The sequence below is a fragment of the Globicephala melas genome, chromosome 3 (assembly GCF_963455315.2).
Source record: "Globicephala melas chromosome 3, mGloMel1.2, whole genome shotgun sequence".
Lineage (NCBI taxonomy): Eukaryota > Metazoa > Chordata > Mammalia > Artiodactyla > Delphinidae > Globicephala > Globicephala melas.
The window spans coordinates 160,476,140-160,495,898 of NC_083316.1; the positions used below are offsets into that span (position 1 = coordinate 160,476,140).

General features: G+C 54.9%; 1 protein-coding gene across 2 annotated transcripts in view; it reads left to right on the top strand.

Moving 5' to 3' along the window:
• MAU2 (MAU2 sister chromatid cohesion factor) overlaps positions 1-19,528 on the top strand; it is a 34,513-nt gene extending 14,985 nt beyond the window's left edge. Inside the window, exons 4-19 of one of the 2 annotated variants that reach the window (XM_030880016.2) lie at positions 540-635; positions 2,124-2,218; positions 4,330-4,357; positions 4,726-4,881; positions 6,023-6,169; positions 6,257-6,347; positions 7,479-7,582; positions 8,172-8,249; positions 8,555-8,620; positions 9,977-10,063; positions 11,435-11,484; positions 11,685-11,762; positions 11,976-12,087; positions 15,000-15,090; positions 15,969-16,096; positions 16,474-19,528. In XM_030880016.2, the coding sequence (XP_030735876.1) occupies positions 540-635; positions 2,124-2,218; positions 4,330-4,357; positions 4,726-4,881; positions 6,023-6,169; positions 6,257-6,347; positions 7,479-7,582; positions 8,172-8,249; positions 8,555-8,620; positions 9,977-10,063; positions 11,435-11,484; positions 11,685-11,762; positions 11,976-12,087; positions 15,000-15,090; positions 15,969-16,096; positions 16,474-16,548 (1,482 nt within the window). In that variant the 3' untranslated portion in view covers positions 16,549-19,528. The remainder of the gene's footprint in view (positions 1-539; positions 636-2,123; positions 2,219-4,329; positions 4,358-4,725; positions 4,882-6,022; positions 6,170-6,256; positions 6,348-7,478; positions 7,583-8,171; positions 8,250-8,554; positions 8,621-9,976; positions 10,064-11,434; positions 11,485-11,684; positions 11,763-11,975; positions 12,088-14,999; positions 15,091-15,968; positions 16,097-16,473) is intronic. The other variant, XM_030880017.2, reaches the window with a different exon arrangement.
• The last annotated feature ends 231 nt before the right edge of the window (positions 19,529-19,759 follow it).

A 19,759-nucleotide genomic window follows, 5' to 3' on the forward strand; every position in this document is an offset into this window, starting at 1 on the left:
ACAAAGGCTAGCAGAATCTTTTTCTACCGAGGACTGTTGGAAAACAGCCTTGTTCCTAGGCTAAAGATGATTAGTTCCTGAACAAATTTATATAGTTTAGGCTTAGGCTAAAGATGATTCCTAGGCTAAAGATGATTAGTTCCTGAACAAGTTTATATAGTTTACCTTAAGCTGGTTCCTGATGTCAGGTGTAGCTGAAAACTGCATTTCCCAGCTTTGAGCAGTGACCCCTTTTCACGCCCCTGACCCCTCTCTCTGGTTGCAGAACAGGAAAGACAGCAATTGTTATCAATTTGACTGTTCAGGATTTTGAACTAAAGCTAGTTTCTGTTTAGTTGAGTGGGGAGTTATTTTAAGGTCGATACAAAAACTTCCCAGCCAGTGAGTCTAATAAAATATCTTTTCTTCTTTAATCAAGCACATTGGCAACCCACAAATCCTTTGGTAAGTGTGAACAGGAATGGCCGCCTGGCTCCGCAGCTGCTGCATAAGGAATCCAGCTTGTTTTTTCCTCCCCAAACTTCACTGTTTCCTTTCAGAATTCCGTTGATGCAGCAAAGCCACTGCTGCGGAAAGCAATCCAGATCTCACAGCAGACCCCGTACTGGCACTGCCGCCTGCTCTTCCAGCTTGCTGTGAGTACTGCGGGCCTGGCTGAGATGCGTGGGTGCCTGTTGGGGGCCGTGACCTTGGGGCACGGCTGCCTCAAGTACAAATAAGCAGACTCTGGGACACACGGGTCTTCCTCAGGCTGCTGTACTGAGCGGATGGGGACACAGGAACGTTTCTTTGACCTGCTCACAAGTCCCCTCCAGACTGTCGCCAGGAGGCGGTACTCCCAGGGTGGGCCTCTCACTCAGCAGCACCTGGGGTGATTGGTGGGAGTATCCTTCCCCTGGAGCTGACTTGGGGCCTAGTCTTCATGTTCCCCTCCCTCCTGTTGCTCCCTTTGGCCTGCATTCATCAAAATTTAGGGAGCATTTCTTGCCAGAGATCCACTCTGTTTTCTGAGAGCTGCGCAGAGATTCCAAGGGACTGCCTATTGGGCAAGAAATGCTGGAGTCAAGCCTTTTCTCCTAGAGCCCACTTTTGGGGCCTGCTGGGGTATAGCCTCACCCTGGTCTCCACACAGCCCCTCTGCCCTCAGCCTCCCTTAAGCTCCTCAGATGTAGGTGGTGCCTGGTCCCTGCACTCTGAGATGCTCAGGTGGTGAGGGGCTCTCTAGGCTGGGCTTTCCTGGCTACAGTGGGGGCCAGGTGCTGGGTAGACTCCTTCATGAGGAGTGCCTCTTCATCCTGGGGTCTGCCCACACCTCCCCAGCACTGGCCATCCTCTATCCTCTCCTGACCCTGACACAGCCTACCCACCAGGCCACCTCTCGCCCACCCTCCATGATAAAGCTCCATCACCTGCCTGAACACACAGTGGGTGCTGGGCTGCAAGTGTCCCTCCCTGGGGGAGCATTAATGCCAGGAGGATTTGGCTCAGAGGGTCCCCTGCTGAGAAGAGCTCACCTAGCCTGGGCCCCTGCCTTCTTTCCAGGCTTTTTTCTGCCCTGCACGTGCACTGTCCTCCTTTTATCCTCCATGTGCTTTTGTGCCTGCTGGCAGAGGAGGAAGCAGGCCAGGCGGTGAGTCACCTGCCTCAAGTCACAGTATTGGTTTGTGCTGTGAGCACGGATCCCAAGATCTCAACCAAGGCTCCACAGGTGTCCCTGCCTTTCAGCCTGTCAAGGCTCCTGGGTTTGAAACTCCCATAGGTACTTACCCCTGAAAGAGTCCCTCCTTGTTTGAGGCTCCTCTGGCTGCTCCCCTAGTGACCACCCCCTGAAGGTGACCTGGGAAGCATTCAAACATACTCGCACAGCCTTGGAGGGGTCTGCACCTGTGAGTGTTAACTGCTGGCTGTATGCACCATTAAGCTTAGATGATGTACACTATAAACGAAGTGGAGTTCTGCACCCAAACACTGTTGATGAGATAATATGCTTAGTTTAGCTGAAAACTGACACTGAGGCAATTTTGTTGATGTAGGGAGGTTCAGTTTAACTCGCCAGCCATAAGGTCAGGTACTGTAAAGCAAGTGGTTTGGAAATGAGGGTCATTGTTCTTTCTTCTTTTCAGCAACTGCACACACTTGAGAAGGACCTGGTGTCAGCCTGTGACCTCCTGGGTGTGGGGGCCGAGTACGCCCGGGTGGTGGGATCTGAGTACACACGGTAGGCACTCTCTCCCTGGCCCCTCCTCCTCTTACTTGGAAAGAATTTGGCCATCTTGATCCTGGACAACAAATAGAAATGGCATTTCAGCATGAAACGATGGCCACCCTTATACATAGTAAGAGACATGCAAATTAAGGCAGCACTGAGATGCTGTGCCCCATCGATTCATGAAGTAAGAAGTTGAGTTGACTGTGAGGGTGAGGGGCAGCTGGCATTCTCAGCACCGTCAGCACTTGCACGTTTCTAGTATCTCTTGAAATAAAAAGGGCTCGTATGATTTTCTGGGTTGATCCCCTTCCTGGTGCAGTGCGAGAGTGGTGCTTGTAGAGAGTGTGGGCAGCGTGCTTGGCAACCAGTGTCCCCACTCAGGGGACACCCAGGAGTTTTTAGATACATAACAGGAGACAGAGTAAGTGGACATTTGTGTAAAAGAAGGGACATAGGTTCATGTTATGCATGAAACTGCTTAGACTACCTGGAGGCTAATGCCCTGGGGTTGGGGTCAGGGGTCAGAGGCCACCAGTGCTTCACTGTGTGCCCTCTAAGAGAGCCTCCAGTCTGTCTCTTTTTCCCCTAAAGAGAAGAATCCTCTGTAGTAGGATTCCAGACTCCAGGTAGCAGCGCTCTTATTCTATTGTGCATTGGGATTCTGGAAACACAAAATCTAAGCTTGTCCCATAGGGTTATTGGGACAGAACAGTCCCTAACTCCATTCTCTAAGCTCTGGACTTGCCAGTGCTCACAGGAGTCCACACAGTTCCCCACAGGCCGTCATCCCTCGACCAACCTGCCCTGGGATGGACACTGTAACACAGTCTGGTCTGTGTTCCTGGCCCGTCTTATCCTCCTCGTGCTGTGGCCATCACTGGATTCAGGGTGACACTCATGCCTTGGAGGGCATGGGGATGGCCACACACTGCACATGTTCAGTCACAAGTGTCCTCAAACAGGTCTCTGTACCACTGTGGGCGGGGGACCTGGGTGGGCCTCACTAGGGCATGACGCCTACAGGTCGCCTGACATAGAACTTCTGATCTTGGGCATATGGCCTAGTGATGTGACAATATGGGAACCTTGACGTGAAGTTCGAGGCCTTAGATTTCAGCAGTCAGACAGTAGACCCTAGAGTGTCCACACCGTGAGGTAACAACAAGGAATGGCGAGGTGGCTGGGAGTATAGACATCTCTCACTGTGTGACTGGGACCCCCCCTCCACCTCAGTCTACTCACCTGGAATGATGCCCATTTGACGGGGTGTCAGCTGCAGCACATGGGGACTCTGCACAGACTGGCGGGACAAAGACTTAGATGTTGAACAAACTGTGACGACAGCCCAACAGCCGATCCTAAAAGCCTGTCCCAACGCCAGTGCCGTGAGCAGCCCCTAGGCACTGGGGTGAGGCTGGGCTGCCCTCCTCTGTCTTTTGGCAGTCTCGTAAACCTTTTAATGTGTTCATTTTATTATTTTTCTTGCTGATGACAGCAGTACGTGCTTGTTTATTAGAAAGTGCAGAAAGATTTAAGAGAGACAGTAGAAATCTCCTGGCCACGCCACCCTTGAGGGTGGGGACAGCGGGCAACGAGGCTGCTGACATGCCTAGGCTTCCTGGGTTTCATCCCCTTAGCCCTCAGGAGAGCCCAAGGGGGCTTGGCTGGTTATAGGCAAGGAAGTGGGGGCACAGAGGGGCCACGGTGAGGTGCAGATTTCGGTTCGGGCACCTGAGGCTGATTACTTACCCGCCTTCTCTCCTTGCCTCAGCCTGTGCTGTCCCCAGACATGGAACCTGTGATCTGCTGTGTCAGCGAGAGTAAGGTTATGGTGGATGTGCTGTCCTGTACCCTGCCCCTCTGTGCTTTCTGAGCACATGTTTCTGCTTTCTGAGCTTTTGAACCACATGAGTGTCTAAACGGGAAAAAGCTAAAGACAAATAGAATAGAACAAAATAGAGCCCTCTTATAAATAAAACAGACCTAAATGGCCAGGGTCCATTGTCATCCATTTAACTGTCCCAGAGGTGGCTCGTTAGGTTCCTGTGAATGTTGAGATGGCACAGTCATCCCAGGGGGTGCCTGAGTCTCCCAGATCTGACTACCCCTCTCTTTTCCAGGGCACTGTTCCTGCTCAGCAAAGGGATGGTAAGTGGAGGCTGGATGGGATGGGACTGGTATGGTGGACGTGAGGCTGGGTCCCCATGAGGTCTGCCAAAGCCTCGCCTGCTTGCCATGTTGTGGCCCCTCAGGCGCCCAGACCCTCACGCATGGCAGGCAGCCACGAGGGGCAGGCCCGTGTCCCCCAGCTGGATTCAGAGGTAAAACTCAGGTTCCAGGTTGTGGGATCTGTGCTGATGGAAGAGCAGCCTGGGTTGGAGCTGCCTAGACCTGGGTTCCAGCCCGGCTATGCACCCTCCCTTCGTGGTGCCAGCAGTCCCACAGCGCGTGGGCAGGTGGGTGGCAGTCCTTTGTACCAGGAGGGTCTCCCAGCACGTGCACCTCTCCCTCCCCAGCTATTGTTGATGGAGCGCAAGTTGCAGGAAGTCCACCCACTACTGACCCTCTGTGGACAGATAGTTGAGAACTGGCAAGGGAACCCCATCCAGAAAGAGTCTCTGCGTGTCTTCTTCCTGGTGCTCCAGGTGACCCACTACTTGGATGCTGGGCAGGTATGTAGTGCCTCTCACCTGAGGGCTGCTGGGGAGGAGGCAGGTGGTGGGTGGGCCTGTAAGCTAAGACATCAGCTCTGTGATTTCCTCCTGTCCCTCACCACTGGGCACGTCTGTCATTCGGGGCTCGATTCCCCCACAACCCTTTTGTGCTCTGGCATGAATACTGTGCCTCTGTGGACAGAGGGCACTCAAGGAATGGGTCTGTCCCATTTCTGCCCTTATAGCGGGAATAGCTGTGGCCTCACACACATCTACTCAGTGTGTGAATGGTCAAATGACCTTGAGGGCAGTTTGGGGAATCCAAGAAAATACACTGGGGATTCTGGCATGGTGCCTGGCATACAGCAGGTGCTCAAGCAGTGTCTGTCCACCACCCCCCAGTTAATGACAGCTTTGCGGGAGTTGAGTAGGGACTAACAAAATCAGCTGTGTTTGAGGCACATACACAAAAAGCCCATAACCCTCATATGGTTGAGGAGCAGCTGTACCTGTATGTGGGGGAACGTCTCAGCCTTTTGGACAGGTGCTGCTCCACGCACCCTCCCCACCCTGTCACGCTTCCTCAGTTCCCCCACGCACACCCACCTTTGCTTGTTGGGCCGAGCACTTCAGTCAACACAAAGGAGCACAGTGCAAATTCTCACAGGGTGCTGACGGCTGTGGAGATGGCCTGTAGGGCCTCGGGATGGGGCTTCCTGGTGCAGAAAGGCCAGTCTGTATAAACCACGGCACCTGCAGGACTCCGAGTGGCCACTTCACACCCCCCAGGATAACCAGCCGTGTCCTCCTCTCTTGGGGTCACTGCAGGAAGGAGAAAATGTGGCTGGAGCAGGGTCTTTGAACAGGCCTTTCCCAGGCCTTGGTGTTGGGCCCTGCGCTGGGGCGGGTGGAGCCTCAGTGCCACAGATGACCCTCCTGGCCCTGCCCTGTGCCTTGAAAGCTGGCTGACCCATCTGGGGGGATGGGCTTCCTGCAAGTGGTGGGTGTGGTAGGAGTTCCCGGGAAGGAAGGGCTGAGGGGCTGATGGGCAGGCAGGACCTGGCTAGCTGCTACTGTGGGGATCTGCCTCCTAAGGGTGGTTGGCACCTGATAGGAGCAGACGGGTGCTCAGGTGTGCATTGCTGTCTGCCTGCTGCAGGTAAAGAGTGTGAAGCCATGCCTGAAGCAGCTGCAGCAGTGCATCCAGACCATCTCCACACTGCACGATGATGAGATCCTGCCCAGCAACCCCGCTGACCTCTTCCACTGGCTACCCAAGGAGCACATGTGCGTGCTTGTCTACCTGGTGAGTCCCTGGAGGGGCCGGGGCCTGGTGGCCCAGGTGAGAGAGGAGAGGGCCCCAGTGACCACCACCATCTGATCTTGTCACCAGGTGACTGTGATGCACTCCATGCAAGCCGGCTACCTAGAGAAGGCACAGAAGTACACAGACAAGGCTCTCATGCAGCTGGAGAAGCTCAAGAGTAAGTCAGGCTCTGTGGGGCTCAGTGGGTCAAGTAGCCCCCTGGTGGGTGGCCCGATCACCACCTCCTATGCTGGGCCTGAAGGACCTTTAAAGACTGCAGCACAGGTCCCTGCCCCATGGGTCTTGTTACGCCAGTTGGCAGATGGGGACGATCCAGGTTCGGGCAGAGCAGGCCAGGCCTGGACTGGATCCTTGATCCCCAAGGGGTTGTGTTGTGGGGTGGTTGGGCCGTCTCTGTCCTGTCCCCCTCACTGCACAAGACAGCCACGAGGGTTAGCGGGACTCCATTGGGGGCTGCTGGGGCGGCAGTGCTCAGTTGAAACAGGTGTTGGCTGCTTTTGCTGTCTATTATCAGTATCGTGATGTGGATTGTGTTCAGGGTGAGGTTGGGATTGGAACTGACTGACAGCAGGTCCTCTGGAGGCCCTGGGTTCTTCCTGGATGCTTGACTAATCCATCCTGTGAGATCAAGGACCTTTGACTAGTAGGAACCCAGGGCCCCACACATCCCTGGCTGGCTTGTGCGCCTGTTAACCTCATTCATTCCCTGTGCCCTTGTCAGTGCTGCTGGGGAAGAGCCTTAGAGCCAGAGAACCAACGACGCCCGCGGGGGCTGCAGTTCTTTCCCTTCAGATGAGTTGGGAAAGTGCTGTCTGGTTCCAATGTGAGGACAGCCGCTTGGGGCAGCCAGAAGCTCGGGTCCCCCCACTGTTGCCTGAGGCCTATCACGTGGTCTCAGTCTCCCAGACAACTTCAGCATTTCTAGAATGTGTTGTGTCCAGAGTGCCCTTGAGCACTCAGCTGGGTCGGGGTGTGGTGAGGATGGAAGACAGATCCCTCCAGAATTTCTTGCTCTTACAATACTCTGGTCACCAAAGCCTGCTATGAGCCTGTTTCCTCACCTAGACAGGGAGATGCACCCCCTCGCTTAAGGGTGCTGTGGACACCGAGCAAAGTGACAGACTGGGTGCTGGGCCAATGTCCAGCGGAGCAAGTGGGCTCAGACCCAGGTAGCTATGGGCCAGGTGTGGCCGGAGGGCTTGAAGCCCCTAGGAGGCAGGGGTCAGTGTCTCCTCAGTTGTCTCCTCCGCTCACGCTTCGAATGCTCACCCCTGCCTCTCACCCCCAGTGCTCGACTGCAGCCCCATTCTGTCCTCCTTCCAAGTAATCCTGCTCGAGCACATCATCATGTGCAGGCTCGTCACAGGACACAAGGCCACAGCGCTTCAGGAGGTGAGGCCACTGGGGGCTACACACACAGGGTGGGAAGGCTGAGGGGTAGAGTGGTTTGAGTTTGCTGGGTCTCGGAGGGTGTCGTGTGGGAGAATGTAAATGTGTCGCCAGTGCGTGTCAGCAGGACGTCATCTGTCATATGACTATAACTTGGTAGTCCACGACCCTGTGTGGACACAACTGATCAGAGCCTTTTACCTAAAAGTTGGCATGCCCAAGGAACATGGGATCTGGAGTTCTAGGGTCCCCTGACGGCAGTTCTAGCACTCCTCCTGCCCTGTGATCCGTAATCCCTTATGCCCACCTTCCTGAAAGGGCATGGGGGCCTTGATAAGGGTGAAGGTACTGTACAGCTGAGACACAAGTTGGAAAGGGAGACGGCGGGTAATGGATAAGGGTCACCATCCTCAAAGAGGTCAAGGCTGTGCCTAATCCTCACAATGGGCACATCCGCTGGGACTTTGTGCCCAAGTTAGAGTGGGCACGACATGGGCACACCCACCGGCTTTGTGGTCTCTCCTCAATGCTGCGGGGACACTGGGTCCCACATTACAGGCCAAGTGATGTCAGACATGCTCTCTCCCGGCAGATCTCCCAGGTCTGTCAGCTGTGCCAGCAATCCCCCCGGCTCTTCTCCAACCACGCAGCACAGCTGCATACACTGCTGGTGAGTGCATGCGGGCTGCCCACCCCCAACCCCACCCCTGCGAGTAACCCTCTGACCACCACCCCCGGCAGAATTCAGAACATTCCCTGTGGACTTCACTCTGACAAGCATGTCATCAAGTCCAAGTTGACTTAGGTCCCGGGAGGCAGGAATAATTAAGCATGCCATCTTTCTCCCTGTTTGTCAGGGTAAAGCTCAGATGTAGCCAGCTCAGTAGAGTCACTTGTCAGGCTCACCTGGGTGCAGCTGTGCAGCCCCGGGCAAGCTGCATGTGGCTCTGAGCCCTCAGCATCTTCTTCTTCCAGGGCCTGTATTGTGTCTCTGTCAACTGCATGGACAACGCTGAAGCCCAGTTCACCACAGCTTTGCGGGTAAGGTGCCGACCCTCGCTTTATGGGGCAGGCAGTGCTTCTCAGTAAGGAGTCGGGCGTGGTCTGTGATGAGGACAACAGCCATACAAAACCATGGTCAGCGGGTGACTCCACCAGCATTCAGCCTGATGCCAGTGGTGACAGTGATGCACCATTTATCCAGGGCTTTCTGTGTCACGTCTTGTGCTGCTCAGCTGCAGACGAGGCCAGCACTCGCAGCACAGCTTAATGAGGGATAGCTGTGGGCAAGGGGGCTCCTGGCTAGCCTGCAGTGGGGCTTCCCCAGCTAACTCAGGGCTGGTGCCATGGCCTGTTCAGCCACTTTCGCTCACGATTCCCAGTCTTCCTGATAGCCTGCCAGGTGGCGTTGACTTGTGTCACAGCTGTGACTTGTGTCACAGCTACTGGTCGGCTGGTGCTGCTCACTACAGTGGTGCTAGGACCACCCCACCTTGCCCGCGGCCCTATGGAGGTCTCTTGGACCCTCCTTCCCCATCTCAGTTCCTACACAAGTGGCTGCTGCTTGTTTGGTTCAACATCAAAATTCCCGACGGATGGTGTGTTGTCCCAGGAAGTCCTCCCCACTGGCTGGGGGAGGGGTGGTGGTGCAGCCAGGACTTGGGCCCAAACCCCGCGTGACCCCCAACCACACGCTGTTCCTGTGGTCCCATGACAAACATATTGGAGCATCTTTGCTCAGATCAGATGACCCTCTGGACCTCCTTGGCACCTGCCAGGGGCCTCCAGGTGGAGTTTGTGCTTCCCAGGCACCCTTGGCCCCCTTCACAGCTGCGCTCCCTCAGCCCCATTGGTAATGCTCAGCCTGCTCAGCTTGGTCCCTCTCGTGGCAGTTCTTGTCCCCCCAGAAGAACTGGGGATCAGGGTCTGTCCACCACCAGCCGTTAGAAGCATTTCTGGTCTCTAACAGCTTCAGCTTCTTCCAGGCAGGATCCCTGCCTCCCCGAGGATCAGCGTACTCCTCTGCTGTGTCAGCACACGGGTCCTGGGGTTACCACCTGTGGTGTAGAGGGAGGGCCCAGCCAGGTCTCAGACCGAGAGACAGCAGAGAATAGACCAAGCTGTGGTGTGTTCTGAGGGCAGGATCAGGGTGACCGGCTTTTCTTTTCTGTTTCCGGAATTTCCCATAACGTGGGTGATTGTTTTATAATGAAAAGAACTAACAGTTTTGTTGTCCTTGGGTTTAGGAGGCAAGGGGTGTGTGTCTGAATGAAAATAATAAGGAGATTCCAAGGTAGCCACTGTGGAGCGTTTGGGTGGCTCTGATGCCGCCAAGCGGCCCCCATGTGACATGACTGCCCAGCCCAGCCCCCTAATGCCCTGTGTCTCCCATTCCAGCTCACCAATCACCAGGAGCTGTGGGCCTTCATCGTGACCAATCTGGCGAGTGTGTATATACGGGAAGGAAATAGACACCAAGAGGTAGTAGGTGACATGCTTCATGTTTGGTATCCTTTGTTTCAACTCTTACTTGGAGGGGGGCGTGGGGGGAGTGTTGTCCTGGGCACCAGCAAATCTCAGCAGCCCTGGCGTATTTGCCCTCCAACAAGGTGTCCCACGCAGCGGAGCGTAGGCATGGCTGGGGGAAGGCCAAGTCTAGGACAGAAACGTAACCATAGCCAGTAAGCACTTTTCCCTACTGAAAATGAGCCAAGCTTTACTGAATCCCTCAGGAAAAAAACCCAATTTCTTGTACCCTGAGATGTCTGTTCTAGAACATTGGTGAGGCCTCATGGCTCAGTTATGAGGAGCAACAGCTTGGGCAGCTGTCTGCACTAGGCCCCTAGGTTGTTCTGGTGCCCCAACCTGCTGAGGCGGGGAGGTGGGCCAGAGCTTGACCTCGCAGGATAAGTCCCTCCCACTAGGTTCCCCTTGCAACACCCCCTTATCCCTGCAATCCCCCCCAGCCCTGACCCCTCTAGAGTATCTCAGATTCAGCCACTTGTCTCCACCCCTGTGGCCTTCATTTCTTAGTTCAGGCTACTATCACCTCTTGGCTACAAAAAGCCTAGCTGACTTCCCAGGTGATTGGTTAGCTTGAATGCTTTGGGTAGAAAGCCCAGTGCAGGACTTCCCTGGTGGCACAGTGGTTGAGAATCCGCCTGCCGATGCAGGGGACATGGGTTCAATCCCTGGTCTGGGAAGATCCCACACGCCACAGAGCAACTGAGCCCGTGTGCCACAACTACTGAGCCCACCCGCCTAGAGCCCGTGCTCCGCAACAAGAGAAGCCACAGCAATGAGAAGCCAACGCATCACAACGAAGAGTAGGCCCCGCTCGACGCAACTAGAGAAAGCCCACGCGCAGCACCGAAGACGCAACACAGCCAAAAAAAAATAATTAATTAATTTTTTAAAAACACCGCATTTATTAAAAAAGAAAGCCCAGTGCGGTTGCTCCAGTAGTCAGGAAGCACAGTGGGCAGGGTCATGAGGGCCTGGTGTGGCCTTGGTGGTCTCGGAGGAGTTTGGTTCCCTTGTGTCTCCTCCCCACCCCCACCCCATTGTCTGCCTCCTGAAGGGACTGTGTGGGTACTGGGTGAAGCCTCAGCCCACTTCAGCCCTCATCCACCAGCACACCCTCCATATGACAGCCAAAGGGCACCTAAGATGTCAGTGATGTTGCAGGTTCTGCCCCTTCTCCCGGCAGGTTGCTTACAGGCATGGGATTTGGGGTACGGGCACGTTCCTCAGGAAGTTGCAGGCAGCCCTAGTCAATTTACTAGCATATCTGGGGCCGAGCTCTCATATTTAGAAATGCGGAATTATCCTAACTTGCAGACATTTCTTTCACAGCTGTACAGTTTGTTGGAGAGGATCAATCCAGACCACAGCTTCCCTGTCAGGTAGGCTGCCCCAGGCCCTGAGTTCTACTTTACTAGCTATCTTATGTTTTCTCTGCTCTTTGGGGTGGCGTGAGCACCTGTGGGGCCCTAGACTGCCCCATGTACCCCAACACCTCATACACCCCCACCCACTCCCCTTTTGTAAATCTGCTGCTTTCACAAAAACCCCACCAAGGTGTGACGCTCCGCTCTCCCCTCAGCTCGCACTGCCTCCGAGCAGCAGCTTTCTACGTGCGTGGGCTCTTCTCCTTCTTCCAGGGACGCTATAACGAGGCCAAGTGAGTACTGGGAGAGGGCAGGTGGCCTCGTGCCCGGCACCTCCCGGTGTTTCTCTTCCCCCAGCAGCATGTGCCCAGGTCCCCTGTCCCTGCCCTTCCCACCTACTGCCCGATGGGGTGGGTGGCCCTCTGCTCAGGACCTCAAGGCCACTGCTGCTTTTTCTTCCCCAAAGGCCTCCCAATGGGGCCTCATCATCTGTTCTTCTCATGAAGGCGATTTCTGCGGGAAACCCTGAAGATGTCCAATGCAGAGGACCTGAACCGGCTTACAGCCTGCTCCCTTGTGCTCCTGGGCCATATCTTCTATGTGTTGGGAAACCATAGGGTGAGTGTCAGGGGTCAGGCTGAGGGGCATGGGGCCAGGGTGGTGCTTAGTGGGGGGAACCTAGCAAGGAAGTGCCTCCCATTCTGTGCCCCACAATGATCGCGTCTCACTGACCCCTCACCCACCATTGCTCCGTGAGTCTCAGCCAGGGCAGAGGCACTCTGGCTCAGCCAGCCTGGGCAGGCAGGGCTGGGGGAGCTTTGGATCCCTGGAGGATGCATCTGTGGGGCAGACAGGGCCAGTGTTGGTCATGGGCAGTCGTCAGGCAAAGCCCCAGGGCTCAGTGGAGCTAGAGCTGGTCAGGCTGCCCAAAACTGGCAAGGCTGAGGGCAGGTTCCCTTTCCTGTTAATACTTGGGGAGAAGGAGTGTGTCCTCTCAGTCACAATCCCAAGGATTCCATCTCTGCCCATCACACATGGTGTCTTCAGTGCACTCTGTGTTTTTACCCTCACCAACAGTGCCCCCCTAGGCCTGGTCCCCACCCATGCCAGCTGGTCTCTGGTGGGATCAGTTGACTCGGAGTCTCCCCATCTGGGGTTGTATGTATATCTCACTTGCTCTAACCCATCGACCATACAGGGTCTTTAATTTTTTAAAGAAAATATTTGTCAGTATAAAATACGGCATGTATTTTATTTCTCATAGAAAGTCTGAGAAGCAAAGGAGAAAGTCATCGCGTGTCTTGTGTCTTCCAGCTCTTTTCCATTGCCTGCCTCTGCCCATGCATAGGTTTTGTTTATCAGGCTGTTTTATAATTTTATGTCTGGTCTTTCTGTGCACCACTGTGTTGGAGCTTTTTTCTAATGACAGTGAGAATTTTTAAGCTGCATCAACTCCGTAGTTTAGCCAAATGCACTTCAGCTGTTTTTTGGGGACAGATAGTGCAGGGTACTTGTCTTGGCCCATAAAGTTCTATCTGATCAAGCCCTGGGGCTTCTGAAGGGTGAGTGCTTTTAAGGAGCCTGGTGCACCCCCTTCCCCACAGTCATGTGGTAAGCATTTGCCAGGCCAACATGCCCTGTAGCTGTGGCCTGAACCCTGTGGGGTATCATCACCCTGAAAGGAGGAGGACCAGTACTAAGTTCTCCCTTCTGAGTGTAGCTCCACTCCTTCTACAATACCTGTCACACTACTCACTGAGCACAGTGAGGGCAGTGGCCTCAGTGTGTATCTGGGGGTTAGGCAGGGACAAGGTGCTCAACGTGAGGCTCCACTGAGTGTAGGCCAACTGCCTTGTGTCTTGGTGCAGTGGCTGTGATTACCTCGTTGCCAGATGGGGAGACTGAAGGCACAGAGCCCCAAATTTAAAAAAAATAATAAAAATTTTTAAAAAGGGACTTCCCTGGCAGTCCAGTGGTTAAGACTCCGCTCTTCCACTGCAGGGGGCACAGGTTCAGTCCCTAGTTGGGGAACTAAGATCCCGAATGCCGCATGGCGTGGCCAAAAAATAAATAAATAAAGTTAAAAAAAAAAAAAAGTGACACAGCCCCAAACTGCAAACCTAGGCTTAGAACCCAGACCTTGTTGGCTCTTGTTTGTCCAGAAGCCGCCTTTAGGATGGGCAGAGCAGCTTTTTAGCTGCAGCTTCTGGTTCATGTTTGGGACAGTCCCGGAGGAAATTATAGAGCTTATTTGGGAACCTCTGCTGCTCCCTTTGTGCCTGGGCCCACGTGGGGTAACATGGGGCCACCAAGAGTCCTCAAACCCAGGTCCCGCCTCAAGCAGCTCCAGGTCTGGGGGAGACACTGCCTGCCCCGGGCCTGCCAGGCCAGAGTGTCCGTAGGCATTACAAGTTTGCGGGTGGTGTCATACAGGACCGCTCTCAGGATCACACCGCTCTTCAAACCCAGGTTTTGTGGGGCAGCCCCAAGCTGTCATGGGGGAACCTGAGCCAAGGGGGACTCTCCCTCCTGGAAGCTCCCTCCCAGCCCCAGGCCTAGAGGAGGAGAGTAGTTTTTCCTGTTCTGTGCATTCTGAGGTCTTAGAAGGGCTTGGTTCAATTTTGAAAAGTTTTGAGACCCACCTGGAGCTTATCTTCAAGGTGCTGGCCACAGGGCAGCATAAAGTCACTGGGCTTTTGTGTCTGTGTGGTGGCATGTCCTGCACAACCGTGGCCATGTTGAATCTGGGCCTCAGGAGTTGGTTTTGAGGATTTGTACGTGTCTGGGCTACGTGCCAAGTGTCCCCCAGGCTGCAAGGTATTGCTGCATTGGGAGTTTTCCCAGTGTCACCCTGAACCCAACATTTAGGCCAGCAGGCTGTGGTCTCTGGACTGGGTGGAGTCAGAGCAGTGCTGCTGGTCACTGTGGGGTTAAGGATGGGTGTTTACAGCCCCCAGCGGCTCTCACTCAGCTCCTCCTGGGGATTAGGGCCTGGGGGCGCTGTTGCAATCACGTGGTGGAGTCAGGGTTGGAGGGTTTAAACATCCTGCTGCCTCAACAGCCCTGTGTGTCCCAGGTGGCGTTGCACAAGAGCAGGCTCGTACATAGAAGAGAAACTTCTCTTCCTCTCTCTTGTCCGTTCAGCCCTTGTTGCTCCTGCCAGGACAGACTGCTGCCTTTGCCCAGCCCTGGGACCCCTGAATTTGTATTTCTAATCAGCTCCTGATATGGGTCCAGGGCTGACTGCCACCAGTGCCTTTTCCTCTGGCTAGAAAGACAAAGGCACATAGAGTTGCCCATGGCCGTACCCCAGGGAGGAGGCACATGCAGAGCTGAGGCGTGGGGGCAGTTTATTTTTCCAAGGTGGTTGAGGAGTACTTCGGAGAGGGTTATTTGAGATAGGCTCTGAAGTAGGAGTGGGTATATGCCAAGCAGCAGGAGGTCACAGGTGGGGCCCACGCTGTCCCTGCCACCAGCCCTTTCTACCACCAACCCCCGCCCTTGACTCCTCTACTGCTCTCGATCGACAGGAGAGTAACAACATGGTGGTGCCGGCCATGCAGCTAGCCAGCAAGATCCCAGACATGTCAGTGCAGCTGTGGTCATCGGCCCTGCTAAGAGGTGAGTAAGAGATTGGGGCTTCTGGGTAGAGCCAAAGGCTAGAGGATCCTAGGTAAGCCTTGCTAAGCCTCTGCTTCAGACTGGGCCTCTGCAGGCCATAGCCCCAGTTCTAGCACATTCTCAGGCTTCTCAGGAGGCCCTGTTTGAGGGCAGTGGGCTCGTTCACATAGTGAGATCTATGCAGAATCTGATTCTGTCTCTCTGGGACCCACAAGGCTAGTTCTTGGCATCTGAGTGAAGAATTGAGCTGTGAGCCCTGGCACTTGGCCTCAGTTTCTTTCCCATGAATGGGGATGGCAGTCATTTCTGTCAGGCAGGACGAGCCGGGGTGCTCAGCAGGTGTCATTGTTGTTACTGCTGCTCTCCCATTTACAGGTTGTGAAACTGAGGTCCATAGACTCACCCAGGGACCTGGGGAGGAGGTAGAGGGCAGTGGACTATCCTATCTGCAGTGGACTTCATGCACCCATTCAGTCCTCCTGCCTCAGAAGTGAGCATTGGGTGCCTTGCTCCCGGTTGGCTCCTGGGTGCCCAAGAGCTAGCTGGCCGGGAAATCCCTGGGAGTGCTGAGTGCTGCATCCACAGGGAGCCCCAGGGACTTTCAGTGCCCTACCAGCCCTTATATATGCCCCTATGGGCCTTGTTGCTCATCCACCTCCAAGGACAAAGGACTCAGGAACATAGGAGGGCACATGTGAGGGCTGCTGGCAAGTGGGCTTTGCTGACCTTGACACAGGGCTCAGGGCAGGTGATGTGCCAGGCACACAGCAACCCACTGGCAGAGCTGGGGTTTGACTTTAGGGCTCCACCCAAGGGGAGGATGTGGGGGCAGTGGCAGGCCAAAGCAGGCCCATCCGTTGTGCGTATCCCACCCTCAGACCTGAACAAAGCCTGCGGGAATGCCATGGATGCCCATGAAGCCGCCCAGATGCACCAGAACTTCTCGCAGCAGCTGCTCCAGGACCACATCGAGGCATGCAGCCTCCCTGAGCACAACCTCATCACGGTATGGGCATAGGGTGGGAGAGACAAAATGAGGGTGCTGGTTGGCTCCTTGGGGCCAGCTCACCTGGTCTGTAGCCCCTGGGGGACACGCTTCCTGAGGAGGGAAGTACACACTTGGCTACCATTTCCTTCCATCTCTCCAACAATCCCTAACTCAGCCTGGCCTCAGGAGCCCCCTTGGATGGGCAAGATAGCACCAACCCAAGTGGGTGATGCAGGCTGCTTCCTGGGGGCCCATCTGACTCAAGTGTGGAAGACGCAGGGTCGTCGCTGGTGACCAGCCTGAGGAGGGCAGCATTCCAGGCGCAGACATGTGGCCCAGCACACCCCTGCTTCTCTCTAAGAAGGACCTCACTTGTGTGTCCTCTCCCCCAACAGTGGACAGACGGCCCCCCTCCTGTGCAGTTCCAAGCTCAGAATGGACCCAACACCAGCCTGGCCAGCCTCCTGTGAGACCCCTGGACAGGGCCACTCAGCTTCTTTGGGCCTCTGTGGGGCCTGGTGTGTCCCCGACTTCCACCCAGATGGCACTTGAGCTTTCCTTAGAGACGTGCTGGCGTGGCTGTCCCCAGGCTTCTTTCCCGACTGTCTCCAGAGCTTCCAAGTCCCTGGGGAGTGTGGAGGGCCAATTCCCATCTTCCCAGGAAGGGCCGGCTGGCCGTTCTTGCCGAGTACCAGGAGTCCAGGTGCTGAGGCTCACAGGTGGGATTTTGGAGCCAACTTTCCAGAGCCATCCTTCAAAGTGGACTTGAGCTGCCAGTCCTGCTTCCATGACTGAGTCACATCTTCAAGAGAGTGTGTCTGGGCGGGGAGTGGAGTGCCAGCCACCGGCCAGCTCCTGATTCTGCATGCAGGGGTGGTCCTTACCACCGAGGTGCCACATGACTTCCATCGCCTGGGCCTCTATGCTGCGCTGGAGTGTTTCCTCTGCTCATGGCAGCTTCCAGTGCCCAGAGGCAAGACACCAGTTTCTGGCCCAAAATTAGAGGGAAGAAGTCGTTGCTCATGTCAGGGACAAAAAATGCACGTCCTGCCACAATGCTTTTCTCAGCTTGCCTTTCTGTCCAGCATCCATCCTTTTGGCAGCTGGGGCCTCTAGCTAGGGGCCCTGGGGGACCCAGGAACTTGGCTTCCAAACATCTGAGCCTTGACTGGATTCACTGTCCAGCCGTGGGGGAGCACGTGTGTGCGTGCGCGCGTGCGTGTGGGGGGGGGGGGCTTCACAGAGCTGGCGCCCAGAGCAGAAACTCCTGTGTTTGCACCAGCCACCCTCCCCCTGTCAGCATCCATAGCGCGGGGCAAGAAGCAGGGGAGAGGGACCTTCCTCAGCCCAACTCGGGGTGCCGGATCATAGGGGCTTGCTTCCTGGCAGCTCTGCAGCCTCCTTGGCGGAGAATGTTTGCAGACACCTGAAGCTCCACCAGCCTGCAGGCAGCCATTCCCTTGGCCCCCTGCCCTGTTTTCAGAGGGAAGGAGGGGGAAACCTACCTGCCTTGGGTCTCAGAACAGCATTGAAAACTTTTCCTGAGCTGGACCCCAGGAGGCTCTGCCAGGCCCAACCAGCCATTCTTGGTTCTGTGCTCCTCTTGGATAGTTGAGGAGGTGCCCCAGGTGATGGTGACGTTGGGGGTAGTCAAAGCAGCTGCCGCCTTTAGCTTCCGGCACCTGGGATCATCTCCCTGATGAGGGGTGGTGAGTGGTTTTGCTAGTCACACCTGCTTGTTGGTTCAAGTCTAGTCACCCAGCACCGTGAAGGCTGCTTCTCAAAGCCTTGGTGTCCGTGAAGGAAGGAATGTTGGGATCGCTCAGGTCAGCTGCCTGGGCCCTGAGGCCTGGGTGTGCCTTAGCCATAAGCAGGCCTGTCAGCAGACCTCCCTGCTGTGGGCCACTGCCCTCTTGGGGGCCCGCAGCAGGCATGCAAGTGAGCTACTGGTTGAAGGGACAGGCTGGTTGAAGGGACGGGCTGGCAGAGTTTTGTCCTAAGAGGACCCGTCCTCTCTGTGTCATCCTGGGTCACTCGAAAGAGTCTGGTCCTCTCCCATGCTCCCTGGGGCTGCCCCCTTGATGACACCACTGGGCCAGTGAGGTCTGCAAATGTGGGTCTGACATCTGGTCATAAGCTGTCCACATCCTGTCTTCCTCCCCCCTCAAGGGTGCCCCCCAGGTCCTCCCCTCCACCCGCGGGACAGAGCACCTGTCTTGCTACAAGCTGCGCCTGCAGGCCAGGACCCCACACTGTCGAACCTCTCCAGACCCACATTTCTTCAGTCACACTTTACATCATGCTTGTCTCTGTGTATTTATTTAAACCTTTCTTTGCTTCTAGGACATTTTGTATGTAGAGCAGTTGAAATAAGAACCTCAAGACTTAACATCTGTCCTGATGTTAAAGTGCTTTTAGTGACCACTTTGTTATCTATGTATATGTAAAGTTAAGGTTAAGTTCTTAAGTTTACAGTTAAGAATTCAGTACTCGATGTTTAATATTCCACTCTAGCTTTATGGAAGCCAACCCGTGTGTACTGCTTGCGTGCGTGTGTGTGAGCTTTGAATGTCCCCTTCACTGCAGCACCTTTCAATTATATAAAGCTGTCATAAATACCTTCCTGTGAGTCCAAATTCAGTGCCTCACAGTTTCTCAATCATAAGAACTCAAGACAGCGGAAACAAGCCCCCAGGGAGACATTATAGCTAGTGTCATATAGCTAAGTGTTCAGGAAAAAACAGATAAATAAAACTCCAGGGCTTCCCTGGTGGCGCAGTGGTTGAGAGTCCGCCTGTCGATGCAGGGGTCACGGGTTCGTGCTCCGGTCCGGGAAGATCCCACATGCCACAGAGCGGCTAGGCCTGTGAGCCATGGCCCCTGAGCCTGTGCGTCCGGCGCCTGTACTCCGCAACGGGAGAGGCCACAACAGTGAGAGGCACGCGTACCGCCAAAAAAACAAAAAAGCTGGTCAAACCCCTTGTGTGCGCCTCCCACTTCCTCCTATGAGCAGTGGTGGCCCTCAGGGCCTACGGTTCTGGGGACGTTGGTCCAGGAGTTGCCAGCTGCCTTCCCCTGTTGGATCCCCCCAGTCGCCCATGGGTGAGGCCAGGGTCCTCCCCCTTGGGTAAGCACTCCCCATCCCATTTATTGGGAGCACAGGCAGGGAAATAGGAAAGGGCTGCCTGGCACAGTTGGTAAATTTGTTGGTTGCATTGTCTTTGTTTCCTTAAAGGGTTTTCAGTAAGTATGTTTGGCATACCGTCTTTTAATGGGTTTGCAGTGTCTTATGTTTTTAGCAGCCTGTATCTTCAGCTGGTGCTTTTAATCAGGAAAAAAAATTCTATAAATACAAGAATTGTTTAAAAGACATAACCGTAGAACATAGCTTCTCGTTTGTAGATTTCTTTTCCTATATATTCAAAGTAAAATAACTTGTGGGAACCATCACTCACTGTGTCTTTGTTGTGCCGTCTGCCCCTCACATGTGCCATCCCAAAGACTAACCTTCCCCGCCCAGCCAGTGGGGCCACAGAGACTTCTGCTATAGACTACAGAGTGTGAGGATGCAGAACTCGATGCCCTGGACTGGAGGACCTGGTGGAAACCTGCATCTTTTCCCCTCTAATGATGATGTTCCTCAGTCCAGCCCTGCCTAGAGGGGAGGAAACCCCTGAGACA